Below are 25,646 nucleotides of genomic sequence, written 5' to 3' on the forward strand. Positions count from 1 at the left end.
TGGATGTGTTACAGCAATTGTGTAGAATGGAAATCAAAACAGGCTGAGTTAATGAAGATTCTTCATAGATTTTAACCAGCTAAATCATGTGACATCAAGGAAGGGTCATTACTGAGGTCAGTTAGTTGGAGAGATAGTATTAGTTCCATAGTGGGAGGGATATTCATACTCAGTTGGGGGAAAAAAAACCTTAAATAAGGGAAGGCAGATAAAGGAGAGCTGTACTACCTGATTTTGAGAAAAGTGAAGAGGTATTCTATAAAGCACAATGTGAAGGCTTGTGGGCGGAGAGGATGTGGAAAAATCATTTTTTTCTGTTCAGTGGGATAAAGACATAACACAGTTGCAGATCAGGGGACTGATGATCTCAGATGTTAAGTCCCATAGTGCTTAGAACCATTTGAACAGTTGCAGATCCTAACCTTCCCAGTCACAAGCTAGGGTGGCTGTAGATTCTTACAGTATATTGTGCTTTTAGGATAGATTCCATTATCAACAGTAATCAATGAACAATATAATTTGAGAAACAGTTGGCAGTTCAGTAACGAGCAGTATGGAACTGCAATAGAAGCCATGCAAAAGTAAAGAAATTATTTTATGTCCAGTCTCTCCACACATTTGGTGATTGCCTTGCAGTTAATGTCTGTTTAATAAACTGCTCTTCATTTTAAAACAGAGGTCTTCCTAACATGAAGATATTGGATAAAAATGCCATTGAACATGATTTATTGCATGTGAAAGCATTGCATGTACAAAATATAAAACTGTTAAGGTTTCAGAATTTCCTAACTCCCAAATGTGGAATCCAAAATGTTCAGAATGTTATCAGGTATGGAAGTCACACTAATCACCAGTAAAAATCTTTGAATTTGAGTCTGAAATTTCTGGTCATTGGTTCATCACTTAGCCCAGTGTGTCACCATTCTACATAAAGTAGTCTGTGTGTAATGCAGACATCTGTAAATAAACAATATTATCTTAAGCATGTAACTGATTTGATTAATCAAGTGGTTTTATTTTTCAAGCTGTTCTCTTCTTTTCTTGAATGGATGTTTACAGACCTCACCCCAAATTTCCGTAAAGCTTGGTGCCTACACTTTAAGGACAACCACATGTACTGGGACTTAATAAGTCATTACACAGTGGGCATTGAATAATGCAGTTACAATTTTGGAAGTAAAGAATTAAGTGAAATAAAACTGAAGGAAGTGTCTAAAGTGCATTAGACTGCCAGCAGTAAGGCCGTTTTAAGAACATGGAAAATTAAATTTCCCATTACAATTGCTTGCTCTCCCTTACCTTTACTTGCATTTGTAACTTTATTGTGGGTTCTTTATTTTGTAAATCTAAATGTACTTTTTCCCTCCTTTCATATACTAATCTTTCATCTAGTCTTAGTAATAAATTTGTTTTGATGGCTTTGTTTATTGTGACTCTGTTATTTGATGTATAGTACTTTTATTTTTACTTCAACATTTATAAAGAATAAACAATACATTTGGCTTTAACATCCAGAATTCTGTTTTTATACAGTCAAACCTCAATAGAACAGTATTCATGGGACCATGAAAATAATATTGTTGTAGCAGTGTCATTGTTATAATGAGGTTTTGTTAATAGAGACTACTACAGTAATGTGCCTTTAGACCAGTATATGCAGTAATGTAGTACTTTTCTGATGAGAAACAGTAAAAGACAATTAATGGAACACATTTTGTTGACTCCATTTATTAGTGGAGTATCTTAGTCTTGTGTACAGAATTTACTTATTTTCTTTTTTCTTAGCGATTCTCTTCTAAGTACTACCTTTATCGCCCCTAATGTAATCAATTGCTCTGCTGAAACAATGGGGATAGGAGATGCTACTTGCTGAATAGTTTCCAACTGACATATTACCTCCATCAGAGGAGGTGGAAGATTTGCACTTATCACTTTCATCATCAGAATCTTCAACAGGCGAATTATCCTTTAACTCCTTGATAATAGATTCATCAGTGTGTGCACCCTTCAAACAGCAATGTCTCATCAACCACTGACACATTTTCAACTATTGATACCTCTATGATTTTACCAGTTACTGCTGAATATATCTCAAGGTCACTTTGAACATCATCCTGCATTCTTTCATCCACCACAACATTCACACCAATATTTTCAATTTTGGAAATCCTTGCTTTTTTCCCGCAATCACATTCAGCTGTAAACTGTTTGAGGAACTAGCAGTCATGTCACAAATCTGCTTCACATTGAAACTAGGGATTGTCCACCTTCCTTTCAGTGTTTGTGATCACGCATTGAACTAGGTATTTTGTGTTGGAAGTTCTTAATCGTCCTCGTGTCTAGTGGCTGATGGACTGAAGTACAGTTCAGATGGAAGGAGCATAGTTCTACAGTTTTCAGCACTGGCTTCTTGTTATGTGCACTACAGTTATCCATCAGCAGTGCAATTTTCTTATTTTTCCTTGCCGTCTCTTTCAGATGTCATCCATGCTTTTCAGTTTGCCTTTTAATTGCCTGCAATAAAAGAAATCACATTTAGAAGAATCAAAAAATACAAAATTAATCTGTACTAATGTACTCTTCATGCATACTCCTAACGTTGCAGCTGAAGGTACTGAATCAGCTCATAAATTAAAGGAAGGTAAAGTAAAATGTATATACTTTTACCTGGTAAGTTCTTACATTTTCAAGCCTCAGGGATTTGTTGATCGTTCGATCACCAGTGGTGTCAACTTGAGTGCCCCTGATGCGTTGCTGCAGAGATGAACTGTTAGGCGTATTGTAGACTGCTTCCCTTGTTTACATTTCTCTTCTCTAAAGCCCATCGTCTTCTCTGGTGGCAGCTGGTAAAACAATCCCATCTCATCTGCATTGTACATGTTTTCTGGACTGTCTTTTTCCACCAGTTTACACATCGTGTTTTTCCGCCAACATTCTGCATCAACTAAATGTGCCAATTTTTCTTCCCCAAAATCACTTTAAAAATGATCTCATGTGTTTCTTAACTCTGAGACTGTCTGTTACTTGCCTTAAAATTAGGATCACCAAGCGGCCAAGTGAAGTCTAAGGCTTTTAGACATATCAGCAGGCCATCAGTTGTTATGTTCTCCAGACACATCTCATTAAACCACTGCAGTGTAGCACTTTCCACATCGTCAGCAGCAGCTATCTTTTTTTTTTTTTTTTTTTTAAAAAAAAAAGGGCTAAACATGCCAACTAGAAATTTTTTTTTTTTTTTTTCCAATTTATTTTAGTTTTTTAAGGAACGTAGCTAACGTTGATTGTATAAGTCCATACTTCCTCGCCACATCTACCAGTTTCATTCCATTATCAATATATTTGAAAACCTCTGTTTTTGTATCTAATCTTATATGTTTGCAAGTTCCAGCTATTGTCCAAATCTTGTTAGCCAAGTCCAAAGCATATTTACATCAACTTGAAAACGTTCAAAGAAAGCAAAAATCACAGAAGCCAAACACTGCACTTCTGACTGAAACACACACACACACACACACACACACACACACATACACATAATTACAGTGTTTATTTGATATTGATTGACAGAGGTATGACAGTAATTCAGTGTAGAATTTATTTTCTTTAAATTTCAGTGAAGTAATTTTACCAATATTTCTTTTTTGCAGGTTCATAAAAATGATGGTTTACCACACCATGTGTGTTGCAGTTGTGTTTTTAAATTGAGTAAGTGTCACCAGACAGTGGAAGCCTTTTTAGCAGCTGACAAGAAGCTACGGGTTCTGTTTGAATCTCAGAGCAAATCGACTCAAAATCTAACATACATTAAACTAGAAGAGGTGCGTCAAATGGTGACACAGAAATTGCAACATGTGCCGAGTATGTAATATTAAATGGTATATTATGTTGCAAATGAAGTGGTTTGCTAGACTATTTTAAATGTTAGTCACACTATGACCTTCTTTGTCTTCTGAGGTGGTTGTCACGTAGAATTGTGTATTCATATTAAGTCATAAGTGGACTGACAAGGGAAAAACATGTACACCAGAAATAATGTTGCATTTCAGCTCCTAAGAACTCATTCTTTAGAAAGATGGAGTACTGCAGAAAGTGAATGATGGTGAGTAGTTAAAGAGAGAGAAAGAAAACATGAATACGTCGTGAAATATGAACTAAAAGCACAAGCGAGATCAGTGAGTAAATAACTAAAATAAAATATAGGAATTATAATGTGACTGGGTGGAAAGAGGTACCTTGGCATCAAACAAAAGGAAACAATCTTGATGATTTTACTTATACAAGCATTACACAGTTGCTTTAAGATACATTTCTGTGCTTAATGTTTCAGTTCCTGATGCTGGTGACATCCTCAAAGGCTATAAAGACTTCATTAGTTGATTATCTAACCTGAAAGAGGTCAGGAAGCAGAACTTTTTGTACAGTCATGCAACGATCATGTCGTGATGTCATCTGATCTCTGCTGAAGAGTGCAGAGTTGTGTCAGCATGTGTTACGGAGCTTGTACTCCAGAAGAGTTAATATCATTGGCTTTATGTAGCCTGTAGATGGACAACTTGTTTAGTTTCAGTCTTTTTATGTTAAAAATCTTCTTGAATTTCTATGGCTCCTATGGACTTTGATAAGACCACAGCAACAGAGAGTCAAATGAGATGGTTCGTGGTCCCAGTGCATGGTCTGCTACTCCTGATTTATCCATGTTGCCCAGAAAACAATTGTTTTGTGCCCTTTAAGCCAGGTGTTGATGCTTGTTTTAGCAGTTCCTTTAATACACTTTACCACGTGAGCATGGAATTTTGCACAGTACTGCTGTGGCAAGCAATGGGCACAGGTCTTCCCAGTATTAAAATATTTGTGCACCCTTCTTGTTTGTTTAAACATTGTCAATACTGTGGCCTTTCAGCACTCTGCCGATTTGATCTATAACTATTTTGACCCATGGAAAGAAAATTTAATGTTTAGATGGTTTGTTTCGGAAGAAGGAAGAAATGGAGCATTACATGCTAAAAGATCCAGAGCTATCATCAAAAAAGAAGCAGCTAAAGAGAAAGTTTTCGTACTATTTGTAAAAATAGTCAAAGATAACATCAGCGGAGTGCTAGCAAGACAACTGTATTGACTCAGTGTTGAAACCAGCAAAGAAGGTGCACTAATATTTGAATCAATTGCCATGGCGTTATTCTAGGGTGTACAGATAGGCCATATAAACTCAAAAACGTGAAAGAGCATTAACAAAAAAGGAGAAAGACTGAAATTACTCAAGTTGTGTGTTAAATAAAGCAAACAACTCTGACTCTTGTGCTGTACATGTTCCTTAGAATGCGCCTGTGTGACTCCACAGTATTTGGCTACATTCAGATGACATCACATCATCACCATTGTGCTGTTAAGTATAAACATTTTGGCTTGCTGAGCATATCTGAGCTTGAAAATTAATTAATGACGTCTTAATAGCCTTTGAGGATTTTTCTGTCATTAGGAGATCAGATGTTAGGCACAGAAAATTGCTTTGGACTGTGTCCCAATGCCCACCAAAATCACCATGTGTTTAAGTACCAGCTGTAAAAGCCTACATTGTTCGATAAAAGAAAACATTGGTTAGAAAGAAGATTAAGCACGAACCAAAAGTTAACAAAATCCAAAGCAAAATTAAAATTGAAGAGCAGGTATCAGTAGAAGAACAATTTAAGTAATGCATGGTTGGTCAGTGGTAGTAGAAAAATAATTACTTGTGGGGGAGGGGGGGGGGGGGGGGGCGACACAAGAAGATTGAGAGAAAAGTAGCAGGAAAGTTTCTCTGCAGTTTTCATGATGTGGTCAATGCATAACTGTGCCCAGGCACCAGTGTAAGAGAGCTGTTATCTTTACAACAGCAGGAAATACTGAAAAGATTGCAATGTGAGGTAAGCAAAAGGATAAGTAGTAGTCCTCATAATGCCATCAAAAATGTAATAAATGTGTATCTCCAAGTTTTGGGACTACAGATCCATTACATTGGAGACAAGTGTCGACAGGAAAAATAAATTTGGAGAGAAAGTTTGAGAAGACGGTGAAATTGAGAGGTAACCACATCTCTGTTTGGTATGCACTGCGATGAATGCCACATGCTGTGAACTTGGTATTAGAGACCGTCTTATTGTTTACCATCTTCTCAAACCTTTGTTCATTTACCTTTTTCACAAATCCTTAGGTTCAGAAAGGTAATTATATTTTCTCCATAACTTTTTATTGGTATACTATGTGGCAGGTTTTCATATATTGCTTTGTTCATAAATACTCTGAGGTACTTGATAATATACTGTAAAGCGGGGTAACTTTGAACAGCAATTTAGCGTCTTTTTAAAATAAATGCTGCACTCTAGTATTTAAATATGGAACTATGGCCCAAGTCGCTAAATATTGCCAGTAATCGATACTTTCAGATGATATGACAGTCAATATGAAATAACATTGTTTAACAATGCCAGAAAATAAAATAATTTTCTGGAACTGTAAGTTCCTTCGCAACCACAAAAACATTTGCCTATTATTAGAAGCATTTTTGAGTTTAGAATTTGAAACGAGTTTTTATTGGCAAGGTTAATACTTGAATGAACACTTACAGAAAGCGTAAAATGTTAAATTTATTCTTTGGTGACATAAAAAAATAAAATATGAAGGCTTGTCTTTCAAGGGATGACTTTGAACAGCACCTTCCGTATTCTTTGAGACATCAGCTCCATGGAAAACATGTTTTAGTGAAGTTTCCTTCATTTTGAGTTTAAATTTGATGTCTATGACATCTGCTAGAGTGGACACACTTTCGTGGCGACTACCTTTCGTGTAGAGTGTTTACAGATGTAATTCTTTAAAATGTGATAACTTTTTTTTTCATTTCTTTTATTAAAGTAATACAGACTGTTTTGAAAATATCTGTTTTCAAATATTTTTCTTATTTAATAACTAGTTCAGCACCCATTTCCATTTTTAGCAAAATTAAGCCATAATCATATGAACAGTTTCAGGTGATTAAAGAAAACTCATAAAAAAATACTCAATTTTTTTCTAAATAAGTCACTTTCAAAACTATATTTATATACAAAATATCATGCTGTTTCATGTGATAGGGGTGTCATTTAACAGTAATTGACATGACTCCCACAGAATAGGAAAATGTTTCCATGTTCAAAGTGAACCCGACCCATGGGGTGAAATTGAACAGTGAAAAATTTAAAAAAAAATGAACTAGGCATGGGTGATAAAAATCTATTACCTGCTTTGTCATATTCAGCAACATCTCTTGCAACTTCCCAAAAAGTTTCATGTCAATATCTTCAGGAGTTTCTGTTTAATTTACAAAAATGAATTGAAAATGCTCAAAGTCACTCCGCTTTAAGGTAGCTATAAGTATTATCAAGATATTGCTTGGTATCTCTCTTCAATAATATCTTTCTACTTCACAGAATAGGGAAACATAGAGATGCTTGCCTAGGAGATATTTATAAGTAAGGAGAGGTTTGTTGCTTTGTTAGAACTGCAGTATAATGTATATCATTGAAAGAAATGATAAGTACTGTAAAAGCTTGCAGATATACACTGTCTGATCAAAAGTATCCAGATGCCCAATTTAATGCGTAATTGACTACAAGATGTCACGAGAGGCAGACCCTCCAGGATAAAAGGAGGAGAGGAGAAGAGTACTGTGTTGTCAGTAGAGGAACAGAACAGCAGGTTGGTTCTGTCAGGAGCTGGTTCTGTTGTGACATCTTGTGGTCAATTCCGCATTACGTTGGGACGTCTGGATACTTTTGATCAGACAGACCTAGTAGATAGTGTCGGACGTTCCATGCGGCTTTTCGCGGATGATGCTGTAGTATACAAAGAAGTTGTAGCATTAGAAAATTGCAACGAAATGCAGGAAGATCTGCAGCAGTTAGGCACTTGGTGCAGGGAGTGGCAACTGACCCTTAACATAGACAAATGTAATGTATTGCGAATACATAGAAAGAAGGATCCTTTATTGTATGATTATATGATAGTGGAACAAACACTGGTAGCAGTTACTTCTGTAAGATATCTGGGAGTATGTGTAAGGAACGATTTGAAGTGGAACGATTGTTGGTAAGGCGGGTGCCAGGTTGAGGTTCATTGGGAGAATCCTTGAAAATGTAGTCCATCAACAAAGGAGGTGGCTTACAAAACACTTGTTTGACCTATACTTGAGTATTGTTCATCAGTATGGGATCCGTACCAGGTTGGGTTGACAGAGGAGATAGAGAAGATCCAAAGAAAAGTGGCGTGTTTCGTCACAGGGTTATTTGGTAAGCGTGATAGCGTTACGGAGATGTTTAGCAAACTCAAGTGGCAGACTGCAAGAGAGGTGCTCTGCATCACGGTGTAGCTTGCTGTCCAGGTTTCGAAAGGGTGCGTTTCTGGATGAGGTATCGAATATATTGCTTCCCCATACTTATACCTCCCGAGGAGATCATGAATGTAAAATTAGAGAGATTCGAGCATGCACGGAGGCTTTCCGGCAGTCGTTCTTCCCGCGAACCATACGCGACTGGAACAGGAAAGGGAGGTAATGACATTGGCACGTAAAGTGCCCTCTGCCACACACCATTGGGTGGCTTGCGGAGTATAAATGTGGATGTAGATGTAGATGTAGAGATCTTAGCGACTTTGAATGTGGACTAGTCATTGGAAACCAGCTTAGTAACAAATCTGTCAGGGACACTTCTAAAGCTGCCCAGATTTATGGTTTGAGATGTTGTAAAGCGAAAATGAAGAGGAATAACCACAGCTTAACCAAGTCCAGGCAGACCTTATGTGGCGTGCTGGCGAAACTCCAGAAAAGGCATCAAAAAACGTTGGACAAAGAACCCAAGACAGGCCAACATATAGTGTGCTTTACTTCGTACTTGAGATGATTCATGGAGACATTGAAATGCAAGATTCTGCGTAACTTGAAATTCAGCAAAACACACATATTATGTCAATTAATTTCCAGTGACTTATTTAGTAAATGTGTGAAAGATAAACATAAATTTTAGAATAAGGTACTCTGAACCCTAAAGACTGAAAAGTGAAAGCACAAACAACACATTTCTAAACCACCTCGTGTAACAGAATCACCACCATAATGGCATAAACAGTAGTAATAATCCAAGACAGCTAATGGCTACCTACTATAACCCAAAAAAGAACCACTACAGAAACTTAAACCATCAGAGTTGATGACATTTTATTTATTGATGTCATAATATAGGCCTAATATTTCTGATACATTTTTCCATTTGTTGGAGATGACATTCTACATTAAGTGTAGGTTTCAAGCTAGACAGCCAGAGATCATTCGTAGTGTATTATAAGATAACTTTCAATAAATTTTTATTAAATTTTTAAGTTGTTCAAAAATTGTCGTTTCCAACAAAATAGTAATTTCAGAATGTAGATTTTGAGGTCCCTGTTGTTATCTTTCTCATCCTCAGGATGCTGCAAACTCCTTTTTTGTACTAAACTACAAGTTTCTCACAGCCCATGTTTTGCGTATGGGAATGTTGACAGGTTCCAGGGGCATTCAGAATGGTTGCACAGAGATCGTGCACCTACAGATTTGAGAAGATCAGCTGTCTTCGGCTGATGTCAGTCTTTGGCAGAATGCCCTGATATCAGTGCCACTGTAACCACACCCTAAAAAAATACTAAATGCCAAAAGGTACAATACATCTTACAGCACTGTATACTATGTATTGTTGAGGAGGCCAGAGTCAGTGATTGTTTGTATCTGTATGATGGTGCACCCTGTCATAAAGCAGCATTTGTGAAACAATGGTTTGCGGACAGTAACATTCCTGCAGTGGATTTCTCTGCCCAGAGTCTTGACCTGAACCTGATGAAACCCCTTTGAGACAAATTAGATCAACTTTGCTCCAGACGTCAATGTCTAACATCAATACATTCTCTAGTTTTGGCTCTTGAGAAAGAATGGGTAACCATTCATCCACAGACATATGGACATGCCATTGAAAATGTCCCAAGCAGGCTTCAAGCCATCATAATCGAGAAGGGTCGACACACCCCGAATTATTGTCCTTTAATAGGTGTGTGGATACTTTTGATCAGATGATGTATGAATATAAATTAGGTAAAATAGAATATAAATTAGATAAAATACCCCACATGGAGAAAAAAAAGAGGAAATTTTGAAATCTCTCTCTCTCTCTCTCTCTCTCTCTCTCTCTCTCTCTCTCTCTCTCTCTCTCTCTCTCAAACACACCCACACACTTGGTCAGACCCAAAAGTAACATCATATGTACCCCAGTGGAATGTTATGGATATTATATTGCTTTTTATAGTACGTATAAATGACCAATATTTGAGACAGCATAAGAAGATCCCTGACAGTTGCAGTGGGCTGCACTGGGCCATTTCACAGGCATACCTCAAAAAATCACATAACACGAATTTGTAAACATGTCTCTGACAACACCTGAGTTTTGTTTCGCCTGCAGCCATTCGAGCTTCGCAGTTGAAACCTGGTAACAGCGGTGTTAGCTATCAGGGATCTTCTTATGCTGCCTTGACTTCAGAGGATCAACACTCGATGCAGGGATTGGCAATTGACCCTGGACAAAAGCAAATGTAACATATTACGCATAAACAGGCAAATAGACCCGGTGTATGTAAGAATATTAATGAGCAGTTTCAAGCGGAATATCCAGGTAAAACTACAAAAGCTGGTGAAGTGGATGCCAGACTGAGCTTCATTGGAGGAATCCTCAGCAAGTGTAATCCAGCAACGGGATGGGCAACTTACAGTGCCCTCATCTGAATGATACTTGAATATTTCTCATTGGTTCGGGATCAGAACAACATAAGGTTGATAAGGAAAAGTGAAGCATGTTTCATTACAAGTTCATTAAGTGAGCATAAATGCATCACATATATCCTCAACCATCTCCAGTGGCAGACGATACAAGAGAGATGTTTTGCGCCGTGGTGTGGTTTATTGTTGAAATTCTGAGAACATAAAATGCTAGAGGAGTCAACAAATATATTGCTTCCTCTTATGTATCTCTCACGAAAAGAATGTAAAGTTTGAGTAATTTGAGCTCACAAGGAGGTTTACCAACAATCGTTCTTCCTCAGACCATTCGTGACTGGAACGGGAAAGGTAGAATGTCACAGGGGTTTACAAAATACCCTCTGCCACACCCTGAAAAGTGGCTTACAGATTATAGGTATAGATTTAAAGTATAATTCAGAGTTCAGCTATATCAGCAGATGTAAATAATAATTATTATAATAGTAGTAACTTGGGAAGAAGATGGGAACAAAAATAGATAACTTTTCGAGGAAAAAGCTGCTGTACATAAGGACCCAGCTGCATGATGAGAGCCAAGTACCCAGATGACATGTCAGGAACCCAGGTCACTGCTGTTAAAGTTTATAGCATGCTTAGCAGTTGAATACTAATTGTAGCAACTGTTAATTCCAAGAGCTCAGTAGTAAAAAAGAGAGAGGGTGCTTTTACCAAACTTAACAGTTTACAATACTTGTCTCAAATCTTGAACCTTTTCAGACCTAAATTTTTCCTGCAGAAAGGAAATTTTTTCTTTATGTGGTAATGCTTTTAGGTGCTTTTTAGTGAGTTTAGATGCAAGATTTATACTAAAATATATGCTTGTGAAAAACATATTTTGTGCACTTGGCTTCACGTTGTGGACTAAAATAAGTAGTAGCGAAATATTTTCTGTTGTAACAAACAGTAAAATGATCATTCAGTAATTACCATGCACAATAACAACATTCAGTCGCATAGTGGAAAATAGCGAACCAACCACATCCGTGTATTCTGGCGGTCATGAACTGCTGCGCATGCTCAGTTGACTTGCTGGTATTCTCATAGTAGTGCACAACAATTGGCAATACTTGCACATGATGAACATTCACAAATGTGTACCACAGGTTTTCACTGGGAAAAAATTCTTCTGTTTTAGCTGAAATACACTAAAAGTTACCGTACATAATTGTATTCAGAGGGTCTGAAAGGGTTAAAAGATTAGTTGATAGTTTGCCGACACCTCTTCTCAGAAGTCAATTATGATAAATGTTTTACCAGCAGTGGGGCTGCAGTATATTGTACTAATGATGTGGTTATTGCTCATTTTTACTCTGGAAGACACTAAAGAGCAAGTTAAGTGTCAGTAGGGCTCACACAAGGCCAACACTGAAATTATGCAGTGAGTTATTAATTTAGGATAAAAGTCAAAGGACTGTGGCACCCTCCTGAACAGCTATGTGTGTTAGAATGCCACTTCGGAGCCAGCCCCAGATTAACGACTAGGGACACTGTGTCAGCCAGCCTGGGTGTGGGTTTTAAGCAGTTTCCTGCATCTGACTAGGTGAATACCAGCTGGTACTTACATCTCGCCTCAGTTACATAATTTACAAATATTTGTAAAAAAATTTCTCACACTTCCAAATGAGATAATACCAGACGCAGATAGATGGGATACACGAATTCCATCATTTGGGGAAGGTGTGGTGACTGGAAGGGCAGCTGACCACCCTTGACCACAAACATTACCAAACCCAGGTTAACATGCCAACCCTGTGAAGATATGGGATAAGACCAGGAGATAGACAAGAAGGACAATTGGCAGTGTCAATCTCATTTCAGAGGATGACATATGAAAGGCACATCTATAATGATTTCCAGAATGAAATTTTGACTCTGCAGCGAAGTGTGCACTGATATGAAACTTCCTGGCAGGTTAAAACTGTGTACCTGACCGAGACTCAAACTCAGGACATTTGCGTTTTGGGGACAAGTGCTCTAAACTGAGCTATCTGAGCTTTGTTCCAAACTTCTCAGAAGCTCTCTTTGCAGGAGAGCTTCTGTGAAGTTTGGAAGGTCGGAGATGAGGTACAGGTGGAAGTAAAGCTGTGCAGACGGGTCATAATTCGTGATTCGGTAGCTCAGTTGTTGTACTTGCCTTCAAAAGGCAAATTGTCCAGAGTTTGAGTCTCGATCCGGCACACAGTTTTAATCTGCCAGGAAGTTTCATCTATAATGATGTAGGTGATGATTTTAGTCCAAAGAGGTATAGTATAATAAAAAGAAGGCTTAATCATGTACTTTCAGGTGTTCAGTTGAGTGGAATTAAAGAAAAAGTTAGGAGCAATAGCCAGTTGAGGACTTTATGATTAGGAAAATCTACTGAAATCAGTAAAATGACTCTAAAATATGAAAGTACTAAGGAAGAGATTATTTTATATGATAAGAATATCTGCATCAGTACGATTCTAATTATGAGTTAACTTATACTGTAAGGTGGTGATGTATCTATTACCAGAACAAATGAGGAACTTGTTGTAACAAACAAAGGTAAGAGCTAAAGGGATCAGCCAAGAAAATGTTAACCCACAAGAACACAGTTTTGAGTTATTGCATGTTATATATTTGGTTAAATCGTACTTTTAGTGCAAGTTGCTAAACTTTATTTTAGCTGTGTAATGTGCCATATGGATAAAAAATTGTTAATAAGCCCTGGCAAATTGTTTACTTGCCCTAACTATTGTTAATTAAATCTGTCTTCATCAAAAAGTAAGTGAAAAAGTTGTGCAAACATGTGAGTTTTCCTGTCTTACATCAGAGAGTAGTATACTAGGGATGCTGAACATTTGGGGGAGGCTATTTCAATAATATTGAGAAAAGTTACAACATCTACATCTTGCTCAAACAAAAAGCAGGCCAACAGGAAAATTTTGGTGTTGGTAGCAGTTAATGCAGGTCAGTAGAAATTCTGTGCGTTTTAGTCAGCTTCAGCTGTCAATTTTGTGAAACTTCGTCGTCAGAGTTTTAGCTCATCTCAAGAGCAGCCCTCTTATGTAAAGGGCCTCTTTCTTCTCATCCTCACTACTCAGTGTGGCAAGCATACTACAAGTCTTGCAAAATATCTGGCTCTGACAGTTTAAATCCAATATTATACAACTGACCGAATATCTGCCTTTATTTGTCTTTTGTAACATGTTGAATATTTGTTCCTTTGTGGCAATTTAGAAATTAACTTTGTTTATGATAGAAGTGTGATTGCTTTGTTTATGGTAAGATGTGATTGGCGATTGCTTTGTTTATGATAGAAGTGTGATTGCTTTGTTTATGATAAGACGTGATTGCTGCTCTCCCAGTACTCTTCACACCTGTATTCTTCAAAGTGTACATTTCACATGCAAATTGATGGCTGCTCCCACATGAACATCATCTTCTCAAATTCTGCTGTGTGAGCAATTCTTTCTCAATACTCTTGGCCAACTGTTTTTGCTTGAACCACTCACTTTCTTGTAAGAAATTTGTATCCCTTGTGATACATTTCTTCCAGTTGCAAAATATTTGTCGGAACATTTCTTTGCCTTTCTTGGCTGTTCATCCTGCTACAGTATACATTAAATGGATGTTTGCAATTTTCTGTGGCAATAATGCAACAATCGATCATGTTCTGTAAACAGTAATATACGCTTCTGTAGATACAAAACTGATGACTTTGTCGTACTTTTTAAGGCAGGATCAACAACACTGATGTGGTGGCAGGTGCTCGTTTGTTATGAAACATAAACAGCTCACAAACATATCTTCATTTAAGAGCTTGTGTTGTATTAAACATTTGTTTTCAACTATTAGGTCTTTATCTCATAATCCACAATATAGGATTTTCCACCACATAGAGTAGGCTGTTACTGTGCTGCCCTGTAGGGCACAGGTGTGGGGAGCACCCATCAGTTCGCATGTTGGCAGGTGCAGCCAGAATAGGCTACCCGTCAGGTAGCGTTGTTGCACGTGTTCCGTGTGTACACTAACCACTTGGTCACCCAAGCCCGTGGGCATCTGGCCATGACAATACAGCCACTTACACAACAGCACTGGTACCTGACTGCCCGCACATCACCTATGTGCCCACCCCTGCACCTCTGTTTGCAGATAGGCACTCAAGCTTGAACAATCTGAATAAAGTTTTGGGACACCCTGCTTACAAGGAGGGGCCTTAAAATAACTAGAATTCAGTTTCTGTGGGTGGAAAGGCATTAATGACAAGTTCTGCTGCTAAACATCTCTACTACACATTGCTTTGATTCTGAAAACACTTCTCTGTTGAATCCTTTTAGTTTCAGAATAAGAAAAATTAGAGTGGGACAGATCTAATGAATAAGTTGGGTGAAAATCATTGTTATTTTATTTTGCATGTAAACTGCCAGACAATCATCCCTAAGTTACCTGACTACTATTATGATGGATGAGCCAATACTCTGACACCACCTATGCAAACCATTCTTACTGAAAAGCACCACAAGTCCCACATTCTTGTTCTATCACTTGAAGGTAGAATGCTAGTTTCCTGTGATAGCTTGGGGAACAAATTCATCACCGTAATTCGGGAGGACGACGGTTCAATCCCGTGTCCGGCCATCCTGATTTAGGTTTTCCGTGATTTCCCTAAATCGCTCCATGCAAATGCTGGGATGGTTCCTTTGAAAGGGCACGGCCGACTTCCTTCCCCATCCTTCCCTAATCCGATGAGACCGATGACCTCGCTGTTTGGTCTCTTCCCACAAACAACCAACCAATCATCACCGTAAGATAGAAGAAACAAATCAGTACTATATTCTTAAACAATTTAGCTCCAAATAGCTGAACAATTGAGTTGCCGATAGTCACACATAAATGAATGTAAATGTGTGTGTGTTTTCTATAGCTAGTTACAGGGTTTTTCCAAAAGGAAGCAAGCAAGTCTTCATTCTTTTTTGTTTGCTTTTTGAGGATTCAATGTGTGTGGTGTTTGGTGAGTGGTCTCCTTTACTCCTAAATTATTTACTTTCCACCTAGACTTTCCTTGGCATTTTTATACTGTCTTCACATTGTTTTCAACCAATGTATTTTGCATTCTTCAGTTGTGGTGATGAAGCAACTTTTGACTGGCCTGCATGGTTGTTGCTCGGTTTCTTTACCATACTCATAATATAATCCCTTCACATCAGTAATAATTTTTGACAAAAACTTGTTTTGTTTCCTTTGCATTTACAAAATCACTTTTCATATATGTAACAGTGCTTACAAAAACAGACAGTTCAACAGCTGTAATGACTTTTGACAAAAACTTGTTTTGATGTGCTCATGATTAAAAACCAGTGCATATATGTGACAGTGGTTATGAAAACAAACACTTTGCCAAATTGACATTTCCGCATGTTATGTTTGCTTAACAAACTGAAACAAGTGTTTAGTAGAGGTACCAATAATCTGCCAGTATCACCCCTCCACCCACAGAAAAAGAATTACACCTTATTTTGGGCCTCCCCTCTAATACAAAAAGTAATAAAGTTATATAGTTCGGACCTAAATGATCATTACATTGAACAGCTCTTTGAATAGTATCCCATATTTGATGGCTTTAAAGAAAATATGCTAGTATTCCTGACAATGAGCAATTAACCAATGGAGTGTGTGTTAATATTTATCATGCATTTGAAGAAAGAATCAACAAGATTAATTAAAAATAAACTGGGGAGTCACATATAAGGATTCAATACTTTACATTTCATTTTGAATATATTTCAGTGTTTTATTTGAGATGGTAATGATCAAGGGTGCTTGGACCTAATCACGGGTTATTTCTCACAAAGACACTGGACAATGGTAATAGAGGGTGTACATCATCTACTCATATTCTTATGTAATATGCCTTGATGAATTATGTAGACTTATGTATGTTTGTTACCATCAAAAGTTTCCTCCAGGGACTGTCATCTATGGAAACTGGCTCAATCACAGTGGGGTAGTCAATGCAAAACTCTATCAATCTCTGCAATAGCACTGTGCTATTCTTCAGTAGAGTATGCATGTCCTGTTTGATATAATTCCGCACATTCCAAACAGGAGGACATAGCTCTTAGTTGTAACAGGTTGCTTGAAATCCACTGCAGTCGAATGGCTTTACCCTCTCATAGGAATAGCACTGCCTCCTGTTTGAAGAGAATTAGCTGCAAATGAGGAAAGAAAGAAAATGGAGCAGGAGAGAAACATCATCTGCCTGGGCACGAATTGCACCTGCAACAGTTGAAATCAAGGAGGAGTTTCCTTAGAGTATCGATGGCACTTAGTACCACTGCTGAAGTTAGGTTGCAGCTGTGGAGGGCCATGACCTACCTTCCCCCTGGCTGGAAAGAGAGTTTCAGAAACTCTATCTCCTGGATGACTTGAAAGTCCCTGAGTAGACTAAGATCTAGAGTTTGCAGATCAAAGGTTAATTTGGCAAAGTGGGAGTGTACATACTGTTTTGACGAACGTGGCATTCAGTGTGACTGGAGAAGACCAGACTGGTCACCATATGTTCCAGTGCTGATTGTGTGCAGCCTCCTGCACAGTAGGTGGGCAAAATAACATAGTCATAAGTGTATATGATACACATGTTTCTGATACAAGAATAACTATCCACTATATTATCCAGGATCTGAAGTCTCCTCCTCTATCTTCGTCTGTTCTTCCTTTCCACAGATCTCCTTGTCCTCCTTCATCTTGTCTTCCTTTCCATGTACCATTCTAAGCTGGGTCAGTTTGAAAACATTTTGGCACACAAGCGACCTATCAGTTGGTGGCCCCCTCTCCCCCCGTACACTTTACCCCATGTCAGTTGCAGATGAGGAAAGAAAAAAAGTGGAGCAGAAGAGAATGCATCCTTTGTGTGGGTGTGAACTATACCCACAACAATTGAGATAAAGCAGAAGTTTCCTGAGAACATCGATGGCACTTAGAACCATTGTATACAAACCTTGCTCTTGGGTTCCCATGGTACCCATTTAAGCTTGGCACCTGAATTGTGATATGTCCTGTATAGAAATCTTATACTTGTGATGCCTGTGGCACTCCTCCCAGCTTGGCACCCTAAATGGCAGCTTGTGCCTTGAACCAACTCTGCTTCTAAGCCTGTTTTCATAAGCCTCATCTTCTTTTAAAATATGTGACCTGTCAATTTTTTTCCTTGTTTGTATTACAGTCAGTAATTGTCTCTACTCTTCCACTCTTCTCAGATTCTAATTTTTCACCCAGTGCATCCAATTTATTTTTTCTATTTTCTGCTATATCCTCATCTCAAATGCCTCCAGCCTCTGCACAAGTATCTTCCTCATTTCCCATGTTTGGGCACCATACAGAAGGACACTCCACATAAAACGTGTATCAGTCTTTTCTTTAAAACTTTGTCCATATTATTTTTATTTACTGCAGAAGACTCTTCTTTTTGTAGAAAATTCCTTTTTGACATTGGTATTGCAGAAGCAACAAAAAAAGCATGCCAAATTTAAAAGAACGCAAAATCTCCAAGATTGGCAAAGTATTGCAGAAGTTTGAAATATAGCATGTGCTTCAATGTGAGATGCTGCTAATAATTTCCACAATGAAACTGTGTCTCGGAATTTGGCAGAAAACCCAAAGAGATTCTGTTCATATGTAAAGCACACCAGTGGCAAGATGCAATCAATACCTTCACTGCGCGATAACAACGGTAAAGTCACTGATGACAGTGCCACTAAAGCAGAGTTATTAAACATGGTTTTCCAAAACTCCTTCACCAAAGAAGACTAAGTAAATAATCCTGAATCCAAACAAGAACAACTGCCAAGATGAGAAACATAGAAGTAGATATCCACGTTGTAGCAAAGCAGCTTAAATCACTTAATAAAGGCAAAGCCTCTGGTCCAAATTGTATACCAGTCAGGTTCCTTTCAGAGTATGCTGATACAATAGCTCCATATTTAGCAATTGTATACAAGTGCTCGCTTACAGAAAGATCTGTACCTAAAGTCTGGAAAATTACTCAAGTATCACTAATACCCGAAAAGGGAAGTGGGAGTAATCTGCTGAATTACAGACCCATATCACTAACGTAAATTTGCAGTAGGGTTTTGTAATGTATGCTGTATTCGAACATTATGAAGTACCTCGAAGAAAACGATTTATTGACACACAGTGAGCATGGATTCAGAAAATATTGTTATTGCGAAACACAACTAGCTCTTTATATTCATGAAGTAATAAGTGCGATCGACAGAGGATGTCAAATTGATTCCATATTTTTAAATTTCCAGAAGGCTTTCAACATCGTTTCTGCAAGCGTCTTCTAACCAAACTGAGTGCCTGTGGTCACTTCAGTTGTGTGATTGGATTCATGATTTCCTGTCAGAAACGCCACATTTCATATTAATAGATGGAAAGTCATTGAGTAAAACAGAAGTAATTTCCAGCGTTCCCCAAGGAAGTATTATAGGCCCTCTATTGTTCTTGATCTATATTAATGACGTAGGAGACAATCTGATTAGCCCTCTTAGATTATTTGTAGATTATGCTGTCATTTGCCATCTTGTTAAATCATCATATAACCAAAACAAATTGCAAAATGATTTAGATAAGATATCTGTATTGTGCAAAAAGTGGCAGTTGATCCTGAATAAAGAAAAGTGTGAAGTTATCCACATGAGTACTAAAAGAAATCTGCTAAATTTTGATTACGCGAAAAGTCACACAAATCTGAAGACTGTAAATTCAACTAAGTACTTAGGGATTACAATTACAAATAACCTAAATTGAAACGATCACATAGATAATGTTGTGGGTAGAGCAAACCAAAGACTGCAATTCATTGGCAGAACACTTGCAAGATGCAACAGATCTACTAGAGACTGCTTACACTACACTTGTCTACCCTATTCTGGAGTAGGGCGTGGGATCCGCATCAGGTGGGACTGACGGATGACATCAAAAAAGTTCAGAGAAGGGCGGCTCATTTTGTATTATCGCAAAATAGGAGAGATAGTGCCACAAACATGATACGTGAAATGGAGTGGCACTCGTTAAAATAAAGTCATTTTTTGTTGCGCTGGATCTTCTCATGAAATTTCCATCACCAGTTTTCTCCTCCAATTGCGAAAACATTCTGTTGGCACCCACCTATGTAGGGAAAAATGATCATCATGATAAAATATGAGAAATCAGGGCTCGCACAGAAAAATTTAAGTGCTCTTTTTTTCCCGCACACCATTAAATAGTGGAATAGTAGAGAGACAACTTGAAGGTGGTTCATTGAACCCTCTGCCAGGCACTTAATTCTGAATAGCAGAGTAATCACGTAGATGTAGATGTAAATTCTTGTTTTAATTTCTGAGCTTTGATTCCAGTAGCTTTCTGTTCTGGTTTCTATATATTTAAATCTTGCTACATGTTCTAACGTTTCTGCGTTCAGCATTATCTTTATCCTCTACTTTTTACCCTGTTGTCACATAGTGTTTAGTGCTCATTTATATTCTCTTAAGTGCAAACTGAAAATGTAAGGAGACAGGCAACAGCCTTGTCTACTTTCTTTCCTTAAGTTGGTGCAGTTAGTACTTTCTCCTCTCACTCTCACTGCCACTTACTGATTTAAATATATACATAAATAAAAACTGAATGGTCAAAAGTCATGTAAAAGATTGTCTCATTTGAAGATGTGCCATATATGACATCCAAAAGTTGCAGTGGTGTATGGTGAGAATTCAGACACAATATCTGAGGAGTCTGTTAAAAGACTGGTACGGGCATATAGTATGGTCCAGTGAATGCAAATTTCAGTTATATGAAGCTTATGGATTATAAGACTGGTATTTTCCCCATGGACCAGTTGACCCTACATGGCAAGAAATTTGTGCTCAGACAGGCAGTGGCCAATTTGAGGTTTGGGCTGTGCTCACATGGTTGTAGTTAGGACCTATTGCCCGGCTGTAGGGAACAATGACAGGTGCATGTCATTCGAGAATTCTTGCAACCATTATTATTCTTTTCTGGTATTAGAGTACCGTGATGGAGATGCCAAATTTCACAGGACAGTGCAACATGTCACCACTCCTTGGTTGCGTGCAGGTGGCTTGATGAATGCCCCAGTGATTTCATAACCATGGCTTGCCTCCCCCACCCTTCCTCCCTCAGCCCAGATCACCTAATCACAAGTCACTTGTACATACAGGAGCTATTGATGCCCATGTATGCTTGATGAACCCAGCACTGGTAACATGAGAACCAAATCATTGTGGGTAACATTGTAAGATACATGGATCAGTGTCTCTCCAGAATGATTTCCAACACCTCGTATAGTCATGGCCTCAATGCGTTACTGCAGTTTTGAGGGCTTGAGGAGTATAACTTTTGTCGTAAATTGTTCCTGGATAGCTCAGCCAGTTAAAACATTACCAAAAAAAAAAAAAAAGGCAAGGTTCTGGTTTAAGTTTTAATTTACCAGGAACTTTGAAAATAGCACACACTCCACTGTGGAGTGAAAGATTGATCCTGGAAACAACTCTTGAGGTTGTGGTTAAATCATTTCTCCACAATATTCTTTCTTACTTGAGAGCTAGTCCAACAAGGGACATAGGAGAATTTCTATGTAGTTTGGAATGTAGGTACTGGGAGAATTGAAGCTGTGAGAGCAGAGCCACCACACAACCTTTAATGGCTGGTTTGTTGTTTTAAAATAATAATGTTTCCTGTGAAAAGCCATGTATTTGTTCAAATCCTAGTGTGGCACACAGGTTTTTCACAGGATGTTTCAAACAGTGCACTTTCTACTGCACTGTGAAGGTTCAGTTCTATAATAAGAAGTATTTTATGAAAAATAATGCATTGGTAACAAAGCAACATATCCATCAAGTTTATGTCTCCAAGCTGTTGTACATAAAAAGTGAGTGTAACTTAAGAGGGCTTTGCTCATTACATTTAGTGCATGTAAAAAAAAAAAAAAAGAGAGAGAGCTTCACTTCAAACAATACTGTAAAATTGTGAGTTCTTTTGTTGAAAAACATTCAGTATGCCCAGAACACAGACGCTAAAAATAAAAGACATTGTATGAGGCATTATTTCACTTGAAACAAAACTGTTGAGCAGATTAATATTGAATTGACTGAAACTAGTTTTAAGCAAATGAAAACAGCTTAAAAATTATTGACTATCAAAACTTGTATAGAATGCTTGAAGTTTCTTAGAATCGGATGTGTATGCATGAGAGGTTGTCGTGCAAGCCCTACGCACTTAAAAAGGAATACCTGTTTCAGAGACACAACAAATCGACTAAAAAAAGACATTAAATCATTGGAAACCAGAAATTATTCCATATTTGACAAGATACATAGAAAAATACAGATATGTTGTGATGATTTAACAAGCCCCACCTGCTCCTTTAAATCCACAGACTGACAATGACTCATGATGCACCTTCCAAACAGTCAAAATAGGTTGCAGAATGGTGAGTAGAGTGGAAAACTTACAATTACAGACCTAATTCAGTTGTTCTCGTCCGTTCAGTCATTTTGTGAGTGAAGCCTATGATTAAATGCTTACCCACTTCTCACATAATTACTTGTTAACATCTCTGTTCTGTGTAAAGACGGGATTGTCTACAGAGAGCCTGTAATACATCTCTCAATTGAAATTTAAGTAGATTTTAAAAAGAATTCTTTCCACTAGCTCTAAACAAGAATTCTATGCTTTTTTTTTTTGTAATCTTTTGAACTCAGCCATACTAGACATAATCCAGGTTCTGTAATTTTGTTGTCTGCAAATGATTTAATTCCTGGGCTAATGTTAGACAAGAACAGTCTTGCAAACCTTATATGTAGATAAAGGTCGTAGCCAAAGAAAAGTGGTCACAAGAAACACTTCACCTTAGGTAGAGAGAAGGAGAATTGAGAAGAGTCAGTCAGCATTAGCGTATAGCTGGATGTTTATGATACCATCTGGGCATCTGTGTATTTCAATTGCAATGTCACAGGAGTGGTAGATGATGCATTGCTTTTATGTTCATTTAACAAGTTCTGATCTCTGGCAGAGGAAAATATTCTGAATCACAACTGTGTTTCAAGTAGGAGAGAATCGTCTGTGTATCCTGGGCCTAAATTTACAGAAATTGTTGTGATAACTGAATTATATTGAAAATCTCCAAGTGATTAACAAGCATAAATAGTGTTAACAATTCGATAATTTAACAGGAAAATAAGATTCAGTGTGCTGTTCACTTACACAGTGTTAATTTGCAGGCAGTAAGTGTAGTCTAGCTTAAGAAATGCAGATATAATTTGCATTATCCGCTGTGTAAATATATTACTTTTGAATGTTTCCTTCAGATGTAACTCTTGGACACTGGATGATTACAAAGTCAGCTACTTAAATACAGTTCTCCATTGAAGGGGTCAGTAAAAGAAAGTGCTTATCCACCAAGAAGATGTGCTGTAATTATAAAACTGATTCACATCATAGTGAGAGATTGCTATTATGATCCACTGAACATGCAAATAACTAACCAACCAACCTTACTGTAGTGAGGATTAGTCTGAGCATGTTATCTCCTGTGTTTTTGAATGGTTCACATGCTGGTAACATGTAGTTCCGTATGTGCTGCTAGAAAATGCTATCTACTGTATACAATATTTTGTTTTATTGTATTTATATTTTTGTTTTTAAATTTAACCAAATGTGTAACTTGCAGTAAGGCGAAATGTTCTCTTGTGAGTTACCTTTTCTTCCACTGACCCTTTCAGTTTATAAAAGAGTGTTAAAGAATCCTTGACATTCCATTCTTTCCCAGTGGTAATATCTGTTTTGTTTTTACTTTCATTGAGCAATACATAAGTTATAACATACATAAGTTATAACATACATAAGTTATAACAATGATGGAAACTCCTGGGTGGAACAGTGCATAAAATAAGGTAGAGGCAACCACTCATCCATAGTAGGCTGATGTGTAGAGCATAGAGGCATGTAACAGAAAACTACATTAGCTTTGTAGCTCTTTCTTTTTTTCTATTAAAAGAATATACATTTGTGCAAACAACCACATGAACACCCAAATGTACACTCCTGGAGGCCGGGTGTGTGTGTGGATGTGTGTACTTTTACAAGAGAAAGAGAGAGAGTGTGTGAAAGCTGTTATAAATACTGTTTTCTGTTATGTGTTTCAATGCTCCATGCAGAAGTCAGCTGTGAATTTAACACCTCATGTGGCATGGTGACAAATTGATTTTGAGAAGAATGAATGTAGAATATGGCAGCTTGGTGCAAAGAACAGTTGACAGTTTTCATTGAACAATATAAACTCAAACTGTGTCTTTTTGACATCAGAAGTAAAGATTATCAAGACAGGAACAAATGTGATACAGCTTTAAATGAAGTATGCTGTATATTAAAAGAGTGCATGCCACAGGTAACAGCGGACAAAATGAAAATAAAAACTTCGCATTCAAAGTTCTGTTGAAAAAGACATGCCATTGAAACCTCGAAAAGAAGTGGTGCGTAGAGTGAGAACGTGTATGTGCTGAAAGTATAGTTCATTTTATTTATATATTGATTCACCAGTGGTATGTAAGTAATCTGTACCAGTAATTTACAATCAAGACTTATGAGGTACTGAATGCAGTAATGTTACTGAACACAGTAATGTTCTCATCTGTCAGTAATTGCATTTTTTGGAATTATTACATGTTTCATGAAATCTGAGGATATTTTGCCCATCTCATACATATTGCATACCAAGTGGAATAGTTTTGTCATTGATTTTCTCTCAAGGATATTAATAATTATGAAAAATGTTATTTAATCCAAAGTTCTTCTTTCAGCTTGTGTCTTTCAGTACTCTGTCACATTCTTTTCGCAATATCGTAGCTCCCATCTCATCTTCAATTTCTCTTCCCTTTGTGTAATATTGTCTTCAATACCGTTTGCCTTGTGTGGCTCTTCGACCTCTCAGATGTCCATTCTTTGCTTGCCATCTCAGTTCGTAATATTCATACACCTGCTTCTCTTTTCCTGAAACATCTCTACAATTTTCCTATAGGCCACATATATCCTTCCATTGTCCTGCATGCTTCTACAGCCCCTTATTTCTCCTCCAACTGTTTCTGAATTGCCGTTTTGCACTGTTTGCCAGACTTTTTCATTAGATATGTGTATTCTATTTCATGTACTTAATTTGCTGCATTCTTACATTTTCTCCTTACATCACTTAAATTCTTTTTTATTCTCAGTAGAATTTAATAACGGTAATTTTATTTTGTGTCCTCTGCATTGTTGTTCATGATGACTGTTTAAACTGTTAATGCTTAACTAGGTTTTAGAAAATCAGTTACACGATGTGTATTTAGGCCTTCCGAGGAAAACTCACTGTGACATTAATATAAAGACTGAATTTCAAGCTATCTGATGCAAGCTTTGTTCTTAAAGGAACTACAAGATGGGGAACATGACACAGAGAGACATTTTCAAGTTTTACGTCCTTACTCCACTGTTCATATCTCTTCTTTTATATTAACTTCAAGAAGTATTATATATATAAAAGCTCCATTCCATTTGTTTGTATATATATATGTGTGTGTGTGTGTGTGTGTGTGTGTGTGTGTGTGTGTGTGTGTGTGTGTGTGTGTTGTCAAAACTTTAACTTTTGATGAACATAATATTAATCTACTGACACTTTTTACTTCCATGTTGTATTTTTTTTTTTTTTAATATTTGTGATGTTGTGCACTTTTTAATATGTCATAATGCTTTGTTTTGTGGCCTCAATTGTAGAATATGGCATGTTAACTGATAGGTAAGGTAA

At 37.4% G+C, this 25,646-nt stretch overlaps 1 protein-coding gene across 1 annotated transcript in view; it reads left to right on the forward strand.

Annotated features, from left to right (window-relative positions):
- The window catches only part of LOC126481380 (zinc finger protein 182-like), a 152,605-nt gene that overhangs the window by 111,735 nt on the left and 15,224 nt on the right, over positions 1-25,646 (forward strand). The window contains exon 4 of the mRNA XM_050105093.1: positions 3,648-3,818. Coding sequence (XP_049961050.1) covers positions 3,648-3,818 — 171 coding nt within the window. The remainder of the gene's footprint in view (positions 1-3,647; positions 3,819-25,646) is intronic.

The sequence above is a fragment of the Schistocerca serialis genome, chromosome 5, assembly GCF_023864345.2.
Source record: "Schistocerca serialis cubense isolate TAMUIC-IGC-003099 chromosome 5, iqSchSeri2.2, whole genome shotgun sequence".
Lineage (NCBI taxonomy): Eukaryota > Metazoa > Arthropoda > Insecta > Orthoptera > Acrididae > Schistocerca > Schistocerca serialis.